Here is a 17,862-nt window from a genome sequence, read left to right on the forward strand (position 1 = left end):
GTTGAAGTCAAGGTATGAGGACACCACAGCACAGCATTTGAGGGGAAGACTAAACAATTATCAACTTGTTATATTTGAACATTCATCCATGTTAAAAAAAACAGAAGTATGTGAATATATAACAAAGTGGAGGAAACGTACAAGAACGAGTGAGGATTTCAACACAGTTTATTTTCTGCTTAAATAATTAATTAGATCATCCAGTGTATGTTTTTGTCATACATACAGTATAATACCAGGTCTATGAATGCCGTTCTCATATGAATAGATCAAACAGAAGAAAATTTCATCATCAAAAAAAAAAACAAAAAAACATAAAAAAACCCAAATAAAATGCCCATTTGAACAGCTAGCAGCTTTTCCCCCCCAACCTAGTAAAATTGCTGCCTGAATGATTACAAATGATCGGCTGACAGATAGACTTCTACACCACATAGCCCGGGACACATGATAACAGTTAGATGTTTACAGCGTGCCTATTCTCTGTAATGTTTCAGCAGTCCCACGAGTGTCGGGACCCCTAACTGTGCGTTAGGACACAGTGTACCATTAAGAAAGTTTATTGTCTCGTCCCCCCAAGCCCAATACTGTGAATGATGTGGTATTACACCTCATATAAAACAGCTTTAATGAAAAAAATAGCAGAGCAGTGAGTGTGCACAGACGAAAAAACGCGTCACCTCCTCATCTCCATAATACAGTGCTCGTAATTTAAGAAAAAGAAATTAGGGTAATTAAAATAGTGTGTATCTCATGCAACAAAATATTAGTATTTTTGAGGAAGTAAGTGAACAGAACTATAGCAGACTCTGTGAAGTCTTAGAAGAAAACTCTGTTAAAATCAAGCTAGCTTTTTGTGTCATGTACATTTTTTTTTCAGCTAATAATTACACAAGCCTTCTTTTAGAGTTGGAATATTGGCATTTCATTTCATTTTCATATCTCAAAAACGTTCCTGCCAGTGCATTTTGTGAGCTACGCTTCTTCTGCTTCTTTTTTAAGAATTTATACAGTGTATCTTATATACAAGATGTCCAAAAAAACAGCAACAATCGCCCCAACATCATGGGTCCAGGGGAAAATGTAAGGCTAGTGTAGAAAGTGATTAAAAGTGTCCCTTCCCCCCAAAATCTGCGTTAATCCGATTTTGCTGTTGTGCCGTCTTTGGTCACAGATTTGCTCGGGCGGCACGTTTGTGATTTGCACGCGCCAACTCTGGTCGAGCAGGTAGCCCCAGCCCAACGCCCTCCATCCTCGCATCTGATTGGCTGCTCAGTGCAGCTGACAGAAACGATATGAGTTTGTCATGCTCATGCTAAAATAACACAAACCAGAAAAAAAAATAAAAAATGTCTCCTCGCTCAAAAAAATCATGCATTTAATGCAAAAGCTGCAGACGCATTCTCCTCGCCGACTCCCCCCCCTCTGTTTGGGATTCCAGTGATCTTCGTCCCAGGAACAGAATGATGAGACTATTCTATATCTGCAACACACAAAAAACACCCCGCCAAAAGCATTAACAAGAATTACAGTGCACAAGGTGAAACTCATTCAAAAGGCTTTCTTTGAAATTCGGTCATAGGGATCTCGACCTTTGACCCTCCAAATTCTTATGAGATCATATCCGAGTCCATGCGAACAGTGTTGAACATTGAAGGGCATCGGCCATTCGGCTTGTTTGACCTTTTCACAGTTCACTAGAAGGTCGAGACTACTAAATGAGTGAATGGTCTAGGGAACGTCTCAGAAGCAGGAGACGTACCAGGTAGTGCACACGACGGTTACGACTGACTCTTCTTCTCCTGTTTTCTTCCCTCCCTCTTCGTTCCTTCTCCAGACTGCAATTTGAAAAGATTGACACCGTTAGACGCTGAACTTGAGAAAACGCAACCCAGACGGAACCGGGACGGAAACCTGTAACAGAAAACCACCAAGCAGGTAAACCAGCAAGTCATTAGCACTCGGGAGGTCACGCCAAACCACACACCACTCAGTCTGCTGGGCAGATCTCCGTCTGCAGGTTAATGTGGGCCTTCTAAAGAAACACTTCGTGAGTTTGAAGCATCCACAGCACACCGAGCAACTAGAAAAAGGCGGGTCGACGCGAGCTCCGCCCCGACCTCTGAAGGCCTGGCCGGCTCCTCCTCCTGGCGCTCGGTCCTGCCGGCCTGCCGGCCGCGCTTGCCCCTCTTCCCCCTGCTCCTGCCCTTCTGCTCCGCCGGGGCAGAGCGCCGCACCACCTTCCGGATGACCTGCGGGTGTGGACAGAGCAGCGGTCATGCCAACGCGGTGCCACGCCGCCCTCGGCGGGCAGATTAGGGGCCACACGCGGGGTTCGGTGAAGGTGCTTTGGCGGCGCGGCCAGCATTACTTTTCTGGTGACGACGCTGCCGTCCTCGTCCGTGAACTGCTCCTCGGTCACGGTCTCCCCGGGAACGTTTTTGGCCTGCTCTCCCTACGAGGAGTGGGAACTCATGTTGAAACAGGACTTCGTGCCAAACTCACTCACCTGTTCGTCCACGAACACGGTGGGGCTTTAGGACCACCACCTGATTTATTCCAGTGCAAAATAGCATTCTCAGACAGACTGTTTCACTTCCTTTGATGCAAAAGCAAATTAAGAAAAAAAAAAAAAAAACGCAACATGAACTCATCGTGTCCAGCAGCAGCTAGCTCCACAACCACACGCCACAATCGGACAATCTGACATTACGGTGTTGATGTTCGTCTTGGGTTGACGGCAGGATGAACAGCAACACGGGAATGTCAGATGATCTGTGCAATCACAGTACCGGAATTCGTCGCAGGAATTCCATCTCTGGGAAACATTATTGTACTGTGATTCTGTGATTCTACAGCAAAAAATACAGGCACAAAAAAAAAAAAAAAAAAACGAGTCCAGGACCCTACAAATGAAATGCACACTGTAGCAGTTCCGGACGTGGCACCTCATTTTGCAATTTAGGTTTGCAAAGGCTCCTATCGTGGTAGAGAGCAGAACGACGGCACCGTACAGCAGCGTAAGACATACAGCTCATACTGAGTGGGAGCGAGAGCAGAAACGTGGTGAACGAGCGGCTCAGCTGTTATGGGATCGTTCCATGCCTGCAGCGCACACACACACACACACACACACAAATGCAGCACCAGTGCCCGCTGGTACCTTTAGAATCACCCTCCTCCGATACACCCTCGTGGTGATGGTATGTTCCTCATCGGAGCTGGAAGCATTACCTCTACAAGCACCCTGCTGAAGGCCATTCGACACTTGATTATCACAAAGGAAAGTATGCGTTTTTTTTTGCTGGGTGTTTTAAACTAAGACCACCTTCCAAAGTTGTTCATAAGGAAAACAATAAATGATGTTGAGCTATACTTGTCCTGCAGCGGGCGTGTTCGCTAATGTCCCGCTCATTGGCTCATTGGTTCAGTGCTGATAATCTGCATGCTGGCGTTGGTAGGGGGCGTGGCCACGTGTGTGACATCCACCCACGCACCCTGTGTTCAAGGGGTATTAGGAGGGAAACAGAGGAGAAAAGGAGGCGATACACTTGGGCGTGTTACGTATTGACAGGAGGGGGTTTAAGGCCCCGTCCACACGAGATGGTGTTTTAGGGGCGCCAGAACGGTTATTTTCTGAAACGGATTCTCTCCTCTGCGTCTCTGTGTGGACAGAGCCAAATATGGCTCCACAGCGCATCCCTGATGTATTAAGGCAGAATAATACTTGTTGTTTACTATGTATGTATGTACATACGTACAGCCACAGTCTGTTTTTCTGGGTTCCTTGCGTTGGTTTTTGTGCACATCCTCAAAAATGAATGGAACGGATGCAATACCTGCATAATTTTATAGGGACAGTGTTGCGAGATCTGCACTCAACAGATGACTATTTTAAGATACAGGTATTCATTCATTTATTTAGCTTGCGGCCTCAACACTGACCCCTGCTGGTAAGGAGCAAACACAACCTGACCTACATTTACATTTACAGCATTTACCAGACGCCCTCAACCGGAGCGACTTACCATCAGTAGTTACAGGGACAGTCCCCCCTGGAGACACTCGGGGTTAAATGTCTTACTCAGGGACACTCAGGTAGTGAGTGGGATTTGAACCTGGGTCTTCTGGTTCATAGGCGAGTGTGTTACCCCCTAGACTACTACCACCCCGAACGCGTCAATACATACAACAAAGGTGGCTAACACACATTCGTGGTTGTGCTGCAGAACCTCATAAAGCAACTACAAGAAATCCTCTCCACAGTGGACATTTCTAATGAAAAGACAAGGCTGGAGAATGACAACGCGGAGGAGGACTAGACGAGAAATAAGACGCCAGACGCAAGTTTTTTAGGAGACTGCAAAGCCCATTTTGAAGAAAAGCGTTCTCGTGTGGATGGGGCCTGAATCGTGCAGAAGGAGGAAGAAGGGTGTGTGAGAGCTGTCAATCATTCCTACAGGCTCCTCTGCTGTATAAACGTTCTTCAAGAAAACATCATTCGATCATCTTATTATAATAACTACACAACACCAATATGCAGAAAACCAGCAAGCACTCACTTATTATGATTTTATTTATTTATTAAGACTTTAGTGAACGCACCCTTCTATAGAGCCAGGAAAAACAGGGCCCTTTATTGCTGGGTATCTTGCTGGTCCCATCCTTCTCGTGTGTATCTACTAAATTGTGTGAAGTGCTTTATGAAGTGGGTGTGGCCACAGCACCTGGGCTTGGTGTTCAGATGAAGGCGGCCTCTCCTCTTCCTCTGTGGTGCTTGGTCCCGCAGTGCTGTCTTCCTGAGCATCCCTGCTGGCCTTGGCTTGGCTCTTAACTGCCGGGGCTGGCTGCTCATGCTGTCCGTTCAGCTTGGCTTTGCCTTGCTGATCTTCTAGGGATGAGGTGCCCGGGGTTTTCTGACTGTAAGAGTAGAGGACATTTTAATTTGGTTCCACTAGAGGTTATTACAGTGTAGGACCAGTTGGTTTTGGAAATGAGCTTTTACCCATTCTGTGGACTGTCCTGCTTCCTGTCTGCATCAGAACTTTGCTCTGTGGACGTTGTCATCTGCCCGCTGGTGCTTGAGGCCTCTCCAGACCAACCTGAAATTGAACACATGTCTTTTTCTGCATGCTGAACCTTTGAGAGACCGGCTTGCACTTTCTCCTCCATCATCTCATCACTCCCTGAGCCCTCATCCAGCTTAATGTTCTCCAGAACGGACTGTGTTAGCTCCTCTTCCTCAGCACCACCAGACCCTCCATCCCCTGTGGCCTGGGAGGCCACTTGAGGATGGCTCTCCCCAGCTGTGGCCTTCTCCGCCTCTTCGTCTCTCAGTGCCATGTCCTCCGGTTCTCCCAGGGCTCCATCACGCTCATGATGCTTGGCCAAGGCTGCTGAGACCTCCAGCTCCTCATCCGTGGAGCACTCCTCAGGGCCCCGGACTCCAGACCCCTCCAAGGAGGTGTCCTCGGCCACCACGGTAGGGGGCTGCTCATGCTTGGAGACGAGGCCCATGCTGGAGGTACTGGGCAGGGAAAGGTCACTGGGTCTAACTGGTGGGGTCTGTTGGGGACCTACGCTAGTAGGGCTCAAGCTAAAGAAATCATCCTGCCTCAGCGGGGTACAGGGCTCATAGTTCAATGCTGTGGGGGTCTGAATCTCCAAATCGATGCTGTGGTAACCTGGGGTGAGATAACACAGGGCGACTGAGGTAAACAGACAACCATCAGGGTATGGAACAAATGAAATGAAGAAAGTGTTTTCCATCATGAGTAGACAGATACGAGGTGTTGTAGAAACCTATAATAAATGCTTCAAATGCTAAAATCACTGGGGCAGCTTTATGGCATTTAGGAGTTCAGCCATTAATTCTGATATGCAGAATAGTAGCCGCTAGTATTACACTGTTAATATTCTTTAGTTGGGGGCTTTTTACAATTGTTACGTATTAGAGGTTTTAATTATTAAATGTAAATTTCTGGTACAGAAGGATCAAGGTGTAATATTTTGAGTGTCTTAGTATTCTGAGGAACAAGGGATGGGGAATGAATAGAGGCTGGTGAAGATGGTAAAAGCTGAGCACGGGAAACGCTTGAGGGTAGGGAGCCCTCAGGAATGAGAGCAGGAGCGTTAGAAGGAGTGTCAGGAACTTTCAGGGTCACTAATGGGCAGGATGGGTTAGAGATGAAAACATGTGAGAAAAAAACAGGTTAGAGTGGTGATGGAAACGCAAATTTCTGAAATGGTGAAACATTACTGCTTTTTTCAACATCAACCTGATTAAAATCTCTCATTTTACACCTTCTTTTGGGTGTACTAACACACGTCATCTTTTGCCAAACCAGAAAACTCAAACAAAGGTGTTCATTAGTTATTGAAATGATTTATATTTTCCTCTGGTCTACACCAGACTACAAATTCCAAATATTATTTTATTACAAATGTATGGGACATTCTGAACAAAATTGTACATATATTTTACATACATTTCTCTATGTTCCACAAACAACTTTAAACATTTTAATCAGGTATTTGTTAAAAATGATGGAAATATTTCTTATGCCGGAGCATGGGCTGAGAAAGAGCCAAAGCAGATAAAGCCAGAGCCATTAAAACCAGGCAGGCCGCTAGACCAGAGAGAAAGGGTGTTATTCAGAGGACTAACGCTCGTCTACGCCACGGATCCACGTGGCCTGGAGGTACTACTGAGGTGCCAAGCGGAGGAGAGCATGGTCTGGTTTTGCAGAGGAAGTGAGCAACTCAGAAGGTTCAGAGGATGCAAAGATGCTGAACAGAAAGCTTTCTGTTTTCTTTCAAGACAAGCGCACATTCCACTGTAGCTGTGTCCATGCTAACAGCAGAGCTACATGTTAAAAGTATAACGATGCTGTTGATAGACAAAAGAAGAAAAAGAGCAAGGGTTTAAGCAAGCATGCCACAATAGCAGCTTAGCATTCATAATTATGTTTTCATGTATGTTCTTTTCAATATTACAAAAAAAATACTACTACTGCTACTACTACTACTAATACATTAATATTAATACTGGTTTTCATATACACATAAAACATAACTATTGTTAAAGCATATGAATCAAATCTCAAGCCCATTCATAGAAGCAATGATAATTATTGATTTACATGATTCCTAATAAAGTAATCATTGCTCATATGCCTGTTTAAAATATACAAATTTGTATGTAAAAAGAAAACAACTGTTTGCTTGAGGCTTGAGATCTTAAGCTTCATGCTTATACACAAGAGTCGGAAGATCACGCTGCCTCCTGGCTTGGTTTGATGAGCACCAAATGCCAGGTAAAGAAAATGGCACTGATACCCAGGAACTAATTTAATTGAACTGAACTCTGCTTTGAATCTGCATTTAGCACTAAGACTGGATGGTCTGGTATTTATGAACAGATTTAACAGAGCAGTAAGAGAGGTAGGGTTAAGCTAGATGGGGCTAAACTTTACCATCCGCCTGATCCAGGAAAACTGCGTTATCATCTGCAAAACATCTCGAGCCTGAAATGTTACCATAGTCAAATATAGGCCCTTCCAGTAATGTCACGATATCCATCCGATTGATCTTTGTCAGCGCTGTGGTTAAGGCATCCGCTGGAGGCAAGCAAGAGAAATGCACAGCAAATTAATAATCCTAATTATTTGAAATATATATAAATAAATAAAAATAGAAACGTGACGCTCACTTGTGGCATTTTTACCATCTCGGCTAACCCAGTTCTTTAAGAGCATGAAGCTCTGAGTGGTCAGTGAGTTGGGGTTCTCCACCCGGATGTGATTTATTTCATCAACTGAGAAGCCCATTTCCCTGGCCAGTTCTGCAACGCATTAAAAATAGATTAGCTGTCTCCTCTCTGCCAGACACATGTGCGCAATGCTGCAGTGCAGGCGGCTTGGCTCACTGCAGACGGCACTCCCTGCATCTCCGTATGCCCTGTCTGCCAACATACAATACACTGCATCATCACTTTAAAATGGCCGCCTGGTTGGCATGTTCAAAAATGATCCTAAATATTACAGAGGCCTTGTCTTTGTCTGTTATATAACACTGAGGAGATTTGCTAATAACTTAAGGCAACAGGAGCACAGGCTTGCTAAGGAAATGCAATACATAAATTGTCCTCCAGGTGGCATAGTCACAGCATAGTTTTCTCACCAGTCCAACTCAGGCCAAGATGGTCTGCCACTATGGCCATCCGCAGCTCTGTCCTCTCACATGGACTTTGTGGGCCTGTGGAAAAGTGTGTATGTTGTTAAAATTTGTGCGTGGATAGATAAAGTGCAAATGTAATAAAGAAAGACTGTACCCTTTTCTGGCCAAATAAGGCTTTTAAAACACCCTTCAAAGGGACATAGTATAACTATATATTTGAAAGACAACGTCCAGCGTATTTTATAAAATACAGTGAATATTTAAGACATACATGGTAAACATCAAAATAGCTAAATGTATTTTGTATTAGTAAAATGGACAGTAATGTGACAAGAAATGGGTACATAGACAGTTAATAACAATATGTTTAATGTGTTGTAAGATGTTGTAATATTCTACCGGACAAATAACTCAACTTGGCAAAATGCACCAGAGACAGAATGAAACATATCCCCACAAGTATATCAAAACACAATTCAAATCTATCTCTAAAGCTACAATATGCATACAGTACCAAGTGAACTCAAGGTGTTAAATGAAACTACGCATGCCAGCAACTGTGCTGTGCTAGGAAAGGATTGTGAGTCTGCAGAGCACTGTAAGCTACCCTTGCCCGGCGACACAGACACTGGTACAGTCTACATGGCACTCAACACGAGGCAGTGGACCGGACGTCCTTCCCGGCATGCTGCAGAAACTAGCTGCACAGAAAGTACAGGCCTGGACCCGAGACAGTACACAAAAATGACAATGACAGAATGACAGCTACGGTTAAGTCACATCACAGGCAACCACAACAGCTCATGCACTAAGATCAAGTTGAAAATTTTACAAACTATGCTTGATCTCCACGATGGGGGCCGCGTTGGGCCCCTCAATCTGACTGCCTTCACTTCCATCAGTCCTCCTACTCTTCCTCCTCCTCTCTCTGCCGGCCTGCTCAACATCTGCTCTCACGTCTCTAGCAGACCTGGATGTGTGCGTGGGCTGAGTGGCTTCTGACAGTGAGGTGTTCCTTGACGTGCTGTCTTCATCATTGGACAGTTCTGACTGCATCTTTTTGTCTTCATTGGATCGATGGTCCTTGTGTTTTAATGTCACCCTATTAACCACTGAGGTCTTTCTGAACTGAGCTGGCTGCACCCTTCCAGTCTTAGCAGAAAGGCTAATGCTCCGACTCGTCCTGTCTTTGACAGGTAGTCTGGAGGCCGGCTGTTGTTTTCTGCCTAGCACCTTCACTCCTGAGCTGGTTTTACTTCCACTTACTGCTGACTGCACACTTGCTGGCCCCTGCTCAACCTCCCTGATCGGGATCCTACATTTTGGTTTCACATGTGGAAAGGGATCCAGTCTTCTCCTTACAATTGGTTTGACCACCTGTGTTGGCTTATGCTTACTTCCTATCAAGGCACTGTGAATGGATGATGATGAAGAGGGTTCTCTTATAGGCAGCCTAGACTTGAGTTGCTTTTCGTTAACTTTGCTGGTTGGTGACGTGGGAAAGTGTATGCTTGGAATGATTTTTTCTCCAACCTTGTTTGTGTGCCTGGAGACTGTATGGTCATGTGTGCTAACTTGCTGAAGAGTGCTGGGTTCACTGTCACGGTGAATATAAGTATCTAAAGCACCGAATGCCCCCATGTTGTTGTTGTTATTACAATTCTCTCCTTGAAAACCCTCTCCACTCAATCCTACTCTGTTCTTACCAGACACGTCTTGTGCTATAGATTTGACTTCACCGCCATCCATACATTCAGCAAAAAGTTTCACATCTGCTGGTGCCTCTGTTTTAAAGGTGGAACATAGTACAGACTGTCCTTGGGTCTCCTTTACATTGCACAGGGTGTTTCGTCTATCAGGGCTGATCTGAACAACACTAAACGAAGCTAGAATAGCATCCTCCACTTTGACCTCGACTTTCGCCCCCAACTCAGACATCCCAGCAGTCACTACCCTGCCAGCTTCCCTTTTACCCCCTGACTTGCCCTCACGAGTATGCTCACCAATTTGAAAAAATTGGAGACGTTCTTCTACAAAATCCCGCTTGCTCATGTCAATCGCACCACTGCGAGTCATCTCAAACATCTTCCCTTCGTGGAAGGGGAAAGGGTTTGGCTCACTAGTCGGTGTGCTTTCATCTGTTGGGGTTCTGGGAGGGGTTGTGTCGGGGGTAGTGGTTTGAGACCTGTCATCTACAGCTAGTCCAAAGGGTTTGGGTCCATCATCTTTTATTCTAGCATCAACAACTTCATCATCTTCTCCTTTGCTGGACCAAGGATCAAAGTCCAAGCCCTTGGTTGCAACTGTTTTGAAAGGGGTATTAAATTCTTCCTCTAGTTTGTAACTAAAGTAGGTGTCTGAGAGCTTTTTACGCTCCTTATCATCGGCCCCATCCGCAGATGAGTCTGGTTTTAAATTCTTTCCTTCTTCCACGGGAAGCTTCTCCTCCTCAATAACCTCAAGTTTAGTTTGACTAAAAGAGCGATCGCTTGGCCTCAGCATGCCCTCTGTTGCCCAAATGTCCTTTCGGTTTTCAATGGCTAGGCTCAAAGCCTTTGGATCTTGCTCACTTAAGCAGTCATCCTCATCTTGAAAGTCATAGCCATCAAGGGAGTCAATCTCGGTGGCATCCGTGTCATGAGAAAACTCTGCAGTGGTCGCTATTGAACAGTCCGTTATAGACTGATCGTTACCATTTTGCTCAACATCGTTATCATCTCCTGTTCCTGCCCCGTTGGCACCGGGGTCTTTGTGGTCCCCATTTTTGTCATGCTTCCTGGCTTTGCTCTCCTTTTCTTCTTGTTCCTCTTCCATCTTAAACATGTATTTTTTTGCAAGGGCAGGTTGAAAGACTGACTCGTCATCACTGGAATTGCTGTTGTCTGCCCCAGGTGGCACAGGGGAAGGAGGCTGAATTCGTATTATGGGCTCGGCTAAAAGGTGCTTGTCGTGTTCCTCCTGGAGGTTGACCTCCATCATATCTGTCTCAGTCTCTGGTGATGAACCCTTCTTCTCAGATTGGACAGAGTCTGAATCTAGGGGTGGGGGAGGGGGGAATTCTATGTATGCAACTCGATTGTCTTTAGCCCCTCCTGTGTCATCATTTCTATTCACATCTTCTAGTTTGTCGGGTGGAAATTTCTTGCAAGAAAATGCTTCTTCCTCTGATTCTTCAGACACCTCTGGGATTGGGCTGGGTTTGTTTGGTAAAAATCCAAAGAAGGAATCAGGGGTTCGAGATATAAGGTCATAGCTCACCTCCTCAGAGCTGGGTGTGTCAGGAGTCATGGGACTTTTCCCTGAGCTGTCCATGAAGGAAACCTGTTCTAATGTATCATCATCTGGGCTAACTTGCGGGGAAGTAGGCTGCATATGTTTGAAAGTGTAAATTGTGCGGTTTTCTGAACTGGACACTTTTTTGCTATTTTGCACTGATGAATCTTTATCACCTTGCTTGGCCTGAACACTGACATAGACTGGTAATGTTTTTAGGCCTTTAAAGTTTTCTCTTACTATAGCTGCTCTCTCCTTGCTTTCTGAATGACTAGAATCTGTGATGCTACTTGGCGATGAATCTTTGAACATACTACCTTGCAACGACTCTTGTGACTTTAAACTAGAAAGTTCTGACCTGCCTTGTACTCTAGTTTTAGCAAGGGTTGGTATGTGGGAAGGTCCCTTTTCTGACTGTTTCACTGCTGCTTCTTTCTTAGGTTTCTTAGTTTGTTCATTATCTGTGAGACCTTCAGATATTTGGGAATGTGTTTTTGTTTGAGGCTTAGTTTGCATATGGCTACTTTCAATATCTATTGGTGCAGATTGTCTTTTAAATACAGGACTTGGTGGAAGGTCTTTAGAAGGAGATGTGCTTTTAAATTGCAGCTTTGCTCCTTCAGTCGATAATGAACTCTGGACATCCCCAGCACTGTCCTTTTTTGAGAAATCTCTCAACTGTTCCGATGACCTTTGGATTTCTCTGTCAGTGTGTAAGTCCCCACCACTGCTGCTATGTGTGTGTTTTTGAGGGGCACAGACTGGTGTGGTTTTATCACTTGATAGCTTTTTGGCAGCAGTTGAGGCTCCAGGTTTATTGAGTTGCCCTGAATTTCCTTTACTTTTGTCAGCCTCTGGGCTTTTTTTGGAGAACTTCCCATCTTCAGAGGAGTCTGTACCTTTCGCAGTTTTGGTGAAAGACTGGTAGACTGGTAATTTGCTCTCTGGTAACTTTTTCACCTGGGTTTTTGATTGTGTCAATGGTGCACTTTGTTCTTGTTTTTGCGCCTCAGCTTCAAATTTGAGTCTCACTGAGCTGACTCTGGTGGACTTCACAGGAACAGGTGGAGGTTTCTCGCCTGCTTTTGCTTTGCTGCTTCCAGATTCCTGTTTTGATGTCTCCCCAGCACTCTGGGAGAGAACATGTCTTTCTGGGCTGCTAGGTAAGCTGGCACTCTTCCTTTCAACGGTACTGCCAAACAGCTTTCCCATGGCAAACTCCCGCTGGCTTCCCTTTCCCCATTCATCGACACCCGTCGTCCGTTTTGAAGGGGTTTTCTCTGGACTGCTACACATTGAGCTGGGACCAGATCGGGTCTCACGTGACTCTCTCTTGCTTGGCTTTTTTTCAGGAGACTTGAGCTCATCATTCAGTTTCTCCATTTTGTCACGGAAAAACTGCGAGACCTCACTCAGTTTTTCCTCTGCCTCCTTAACGGTTTGATCCACACGGTCTTCGTACAGAAGCTTCTCTCTGCTTCGGTCTTGCCTGTCCTGGGTGAAACGCATCCACACTGCATGTTTGGGGCTACCAGGCTCTGTGGTATAATGCAATACTGTCAATTTGTCAAATGGCTCATCCTTTTGCAAAACTTTACCTGATTTGTCGCTTGCATCTTTTGATGACTTGAAAATGGACTCTTTCCTGGTGCCAGGTACCTTCTCACCATAATAACCCTCAGCTCTTTGAGTCTCTGTAGCCAGACCATGAGCTTGGTGTGCCACAGAGTCTTCAGTATCAGAATGAGATATATCCAGTTTCTCTGAAAGAAGCATTTTCTCAGCAAACCTATATGATTCTCCTCTAAGTTCTGAAAGCTCATCCTCATGATATTCTATGGAATGCTGACTGAGGAGCTTTAGTGCTTTGTAGGAGTCATCAGCAATAAGCTGAGCTGAACCGGGCCGGCTGTCATCTTCCTGAGAAATAGGCGTATTTACTCTTGATGTCTCCAAATAGCAGGGCAGTGATTCCTCAACAGCAAAGTCGTCATCTTCTGGTAGCACTTCGTAATCACCATCCACCCTGTCCGGTAGCTCTTTTATGCTACGATACTCTGGGTGCTTCTTAGTTTCTCTAATTATGACTTCAGTTGGTTCCAAAGTGTTGCCTTTTTCAATATGAACCTCAATTATTCTTTCTACTTTGGGTTTTGCCTTTGTGTCTTTGTCAAGGAACCGTGGAGACAGCTCGTCTCCTTTGATAGTATCTGGGCAAGTCTTGTGCTCAAACAGGCCAGCAAATTCCTTAGATGGGTCTCTGCCTGACTGAAAGGCTTTCATAATGTCCCGTACTGACATGGTCTCCTCGGAGCCAGAGTCTTTCAGTGCGGGCTTGTGGTAAACCATTCGTGTTGTGGTAGTGATGTGCGTTTCTTCTTTCAGGCACATGCTGTTGCTCACAAGCGAGTCGTCCTCGGAGCTCACTTTCATCTGTAAGGCCTTAACCTTTTCGTTCATGGCAGCTGGCTCTGGCTCGAAGCATGCTGGAGATGCTGTTGCCTCCTCCATGATTGGCTCGCATGGATCATCTGGGTGCTCATAGCTTCTGATTACATGCACTTCAGTCCTAGTCTCAGTTATTACTGGAGGTACCGGCACATCTGTAAACAGAGGCTTAGGACCTGTGCTTTCAGCACTTTGCGGAGCTGAGGGAGTCTTTTCACTCCTTGTTTCAAAGCCACTGTCTGACAGGGGACTTTTATCCTGATCATGTGAAAAATCTTCAGGAGATTCCAAGATGGCATCTGTGCTAACATATGTTTCTGCTAACTTACATAAATCTTTTTCAGAGGGAGAAGACTTCATCCCTGGTGGTGGCATTTTCAGCTTGTGCTCTGGCTTAATGACACGCCGCTGTTTTTCCTCCCCTTCTTTTTTAAGTTCATCATATTTGTACTTGGCATCGGCCATTTTGGAAAGGGAGCTAGCACCAATGTCATTCATTAAATAATCCACCACCTTAGCTAAATTGAGGTCTTTATCAGGCACAGACTGTGGTCTAACTGGGAGGGCTGGGTCAAAAGTGGCAAGAGATCTCAAGGCATTCTGCTGGGCTTCCTCTATTTCATCTTTGGTAAATTCTTCCCATTCCTCCTCTGACACCTTTTCACGTTCTCCTCGCACATCATTAGTGAGGATCTCGCCAACTTTGACAAGGTCCTCCTTTACTCTCTCAACCAGGCTGAAAGGCTCCTCATCCTCCATTTTAGACTCTTTGGCAATCTGTGACTGCAAGCTCTTAGCCATAGAACTGACATCACTTTGTAGGATGGCAGTCATTCTGATAAGGTCCTCCTTCATGTCTGCCACGTCTCGAAGTATCTCCTGGCTGGATGCCAGCGGGGAGGCGGTAGCTGCTTTAAGGGACGTGGGGGACAGGAATAGAGAGGATTTCAAAGACGCCTTTGTTTTGGGCGAGGAAGGCTGTGCAGGAGTGCGTGCCTGCAGTGTGGCTGCTGCTCTGCCGGTTAAAGTGACTTCAGGGGCTTTTATCGCCTGTGGATCAGGTATGACGTTCACCAGGGAATACACAGGCACAGTCATAGTGCTGGAAGATACTGGAGTGGTTGAAGAAGCTGGTGGCCTGAATGATGAATGATAAACCGAGCCGGGTGCACCGGCTCTCAGCGTGGATTTCCGCGGGTCATGATTAGCCGCGGTGCGAGAATGAAACGTCTTTTCTGCCTCGTCGATAGCGGCAGTAACGCTTGTCGTAGCCGCCTGGGTTGTGGCTTGTATCCTCTCTTGCAAGCTGCAGGTCATTCCTGAGAGAATACGGCTTTGCGCGGAGGAGGACAGCGGGTATTTGACGGGTGACACTGAACCGTTAAGCAGAGCCGTTTCCGCTGCGGCAACGGTTGACTTGGCTGGCGAAGAGAGGGCCGAAGTGAAAAGGGATCCTTTACACGACGAAACTGCTTCTGCAGCGGGTCTGATTGAAGACAAACTTGATATGTTTTTTGCACCAGGCAATGAGGCAGTGGTGGTAGAGGCTAAAATGGATTTAAATGGCAATGTGGAAGTGTACATGTTCACAGCTGATTTGGGAGATTCAGGAGGGGTTACGGAAACAGCAGACCCTGCTGATGGGAACGGCGAGGCTCTCGAAGACAACGTGGCAGCAAGCGCCTTCACTGATGCTGGGTCAGTCCCTGTTTTGCCAGATGAAGACATGAGACTTGCAGAAACTGGAATGGGGTGTTGCGCTTGCTGAATGACAGTTTTTATTGGAGATGCAATAGTTCTGTATGTTCGGATAGGAGAAGCCACGTCGCTAACTGACTTGACGGAAGATGTGTTGGAAGCTCCCAGGGTGGATTTGATTGGTGACACAGATGACATTGACCACACTGACTTTAATGGCGAAGCAGATGGTGTGTTGGTAGGTGAGCTGGAGAGGGAACCCAGTCCACATTTTGCTTGCCCAGGGACGGTAATAGGAGCAGTCGACCATGCCTGGTAAGATCTTGTTGAAAAGACAGGTTTGTGAGCGTAACCAGCAGGCAGTGTTCTTGTTGTACTTCGTTCAACTGTTTCTTTAATAAGCAAATGAAATCCAACATAAAATCAACAAAAAATGGTTAAAAACAGAGAGACCAGAGGGAAAAATTGGTCAGTGTATTATAAATGTAAGAGCAATAATTATTGATGAGTTGATGAGACTGATTATGGTGATTGAGCCAAAATGAGCCAAATATGATCCACTGTAAACTCATGGTCCACAAATGCACAGAAGAAATAAAAAAAAGAAAATTTAAATTAGCTCACAGAGTAACACAAATAACACAATCAGCAACTCAACGTTTGAGACGATGACAGACCAAAAAAATAAAAGATAAAAAAAAACAGAAAATGTCAAGACAAATGCACAGAGCCAAGAACGACAGAAAACGCTTCTCTTTTTCTTGACTTTTGATGTGCTACATTCCCCTGTCGCTAACTCTCTCATTCTGACTAAAAGTGCCTTTTATCTGTTTGGTCTTACAAGTTGACTTTTCCCCCTGCAGTTTGGGGTGTTAGGACAAAACAGAAAGTCTGTATACAAGCCTCTTTGCTTCTCAAGTAAAATAAAGGAAAAAAAATATTATGGCAGAACACGGGCTCCAATGCTATTTTATCTTAAATCCATAATATCTCGGAGAGTCATGCAGTATTGAGTGTTCTTGTTGACAGGCAATTCAGTGCAAGCTGTGAGGAACCTAAAAGAAATTCAACTTGCGGCCCTCCATGCAGTTCTGTTTAAAACAAATGAAAACTCTGCACAATCACAAAGCCAAAAAGAGCAAGACTATTTCTGAAAAGAAAAAAAACAAAAAAAAAAAACAAGCAAAATAATTATTTTACTTTGATGTTAGGTTGCAATACCTCAATCAAAGTAAAATATCATGGATGTTGGCAATTTCTCAACAGTGGACTGAGAAGGAAAAATTAAAAACTGTATTTGTGGGCAGGCGCAGCAACACACACACACACAAAAAAAAATCATGCACTGAAACAAGCATGTGAACTTACAAATTGTGTATGGCAAAATGTGCAGACACAACACATATACTGTATATATATGTGCACAGGAACATGTATATGCTAATCTATGTATATATGATCACACAGTAAATGTTCATTTCCAAGCATGTTTTCCCCCAAACAAGTTAGTGAAATTTCACACTCACTCATGGCAGGCTCAGTCAGATAGCTGTAGCGCTTACGTAAGGCTAGAGATGCAAAGGTATGACGTCGTTCGGGTTTTTCAGTCTGGAACAACAACAACAAAAATTCCTATCAGTTCTGCCTCTGCAATGCCGCTATTAACCAAACCTAATCAATGTTCCGGATTTCTAGTCCGGACAAATGCAACCGGCTAATATGGAGGGCTGGTTCTCTAATTAGACGTGGGGGGGGGGGGGGTGGGTCCCACCAGGTGACTGACCAGTTAGTGTCCTCACTCCTGACTCCAGGTAATGCAGGAACAAAACCACCTGATGCCCAAGGATTTTTAGGACTGACCTGAATAGCTGTACAGATTCAAATTTTCTAAAAAAATTTCCCACTCTGCTTATACGTGAAAACAGATTACCTGTAAGGTAGTTTTTAATTTGTTATTTGAAACAAGGGTTCACCGCGGTTGCACTAACTGAGACAGAATTAGTCTTTCATGGTGTTTGATACAGTACCAGTTTCTCTGCAAATTTAGAATTTTGAGCCACATTTTGAATTACTGGCCGTCCGATGAATGATAAGTTACTGCACATAAACATAGCATCAGTGCAACACTAGCATCCACACATCTATCTGGATTTATTTACAGCTACAATAGATATGCTACTTCTAAATAATGGCATCAATTAAAATGGAATCAAGTGCAAAAAAAGAAAGGGGCAAACATGGAGGGGGTGTAACTAAAAATAGTTG

At 44.9% G+C, this 17,862-nt stretch overlaps 1 protein-coding gene across 42 annotated transcripts in view; it reads right to left on the reverse strand.

The window, feature by feature from the left end:
• Nucleotides 1-150: 150 nt before the first annotated feature.
• The window catches only part of ank3b (ankyrin 3b), a 107,889-nt gene continuing 90,177 nt past the window's right edge, over nt 151-17,862 (reverse strand). For 24 of the 42 annotated variants that reach the window (XM_028963360.1, XM_028963343.1, XM_028963487.1 and 21 more), the window contains 12 exons: nt 17,124-17,205; nt 10,182-15,989; nt 8,182-8,256; nt 7,712-7,843; nt 7,476-7,619; nt 5,006-5,684; nt 4,728-4,920; nt 3,164-3,250; nt 2,372-2,455; nt 2,121-2,252; nt 1,763-1,838; nt 151-1,483 (listed from right to left, as the gene is read on the reverse strand). In XM_028963360.1, coding sequence (XP_028819193.1) covers nt 1,782-1,838; nt 2,121-2,252; nt 2,372-2,455; nt 3,164-3,250; nt 4,728-4,920; nt 5,006-5,684; nt 7,476-7,619; nt 7,712-7,843; nt 8,182-8,256; nt 10,182-15,989; nt 17,124-17,205 — 7,473 coding nt within the window. In that variant the 3' untranslated portion in view covers nt 151-1,483; nt 1,763-1,781. The remainder of the gene's footprint in view (nt 1,484-1,762; nt 1,839-2,120; nt 2,253-2,371; nt 2,456-3,163; nt 3,251-4,727; nt 4,921-5,005; nt 5,685-7,475; nt 7,620-7,711; nt 7,844-8,181; nt 8,257-10,181; nt 15,990-17,123; nt 17,206-17,862) is intronic. The other 18 variants (XM_028963569.1, XM_028963594.1, XM_028963579.1 and 15 more) reach the window with 11 other exon arrangements.

Source organism: Denticeps clupeoides, chromosome 2, assembly GCF_900700375.1.
Source record: "Denticeps clupeoides chromosome 2, fDenClu1.1, whole genome shotgun sequence".
Taxonomy (NCBI): domain Eukaryota; kingdom Metazoa; phylum Chordata; class Actinopteri; order Clupeiformes; family Denticipitidae; genus Denticeps; species Denticeps clupeoides.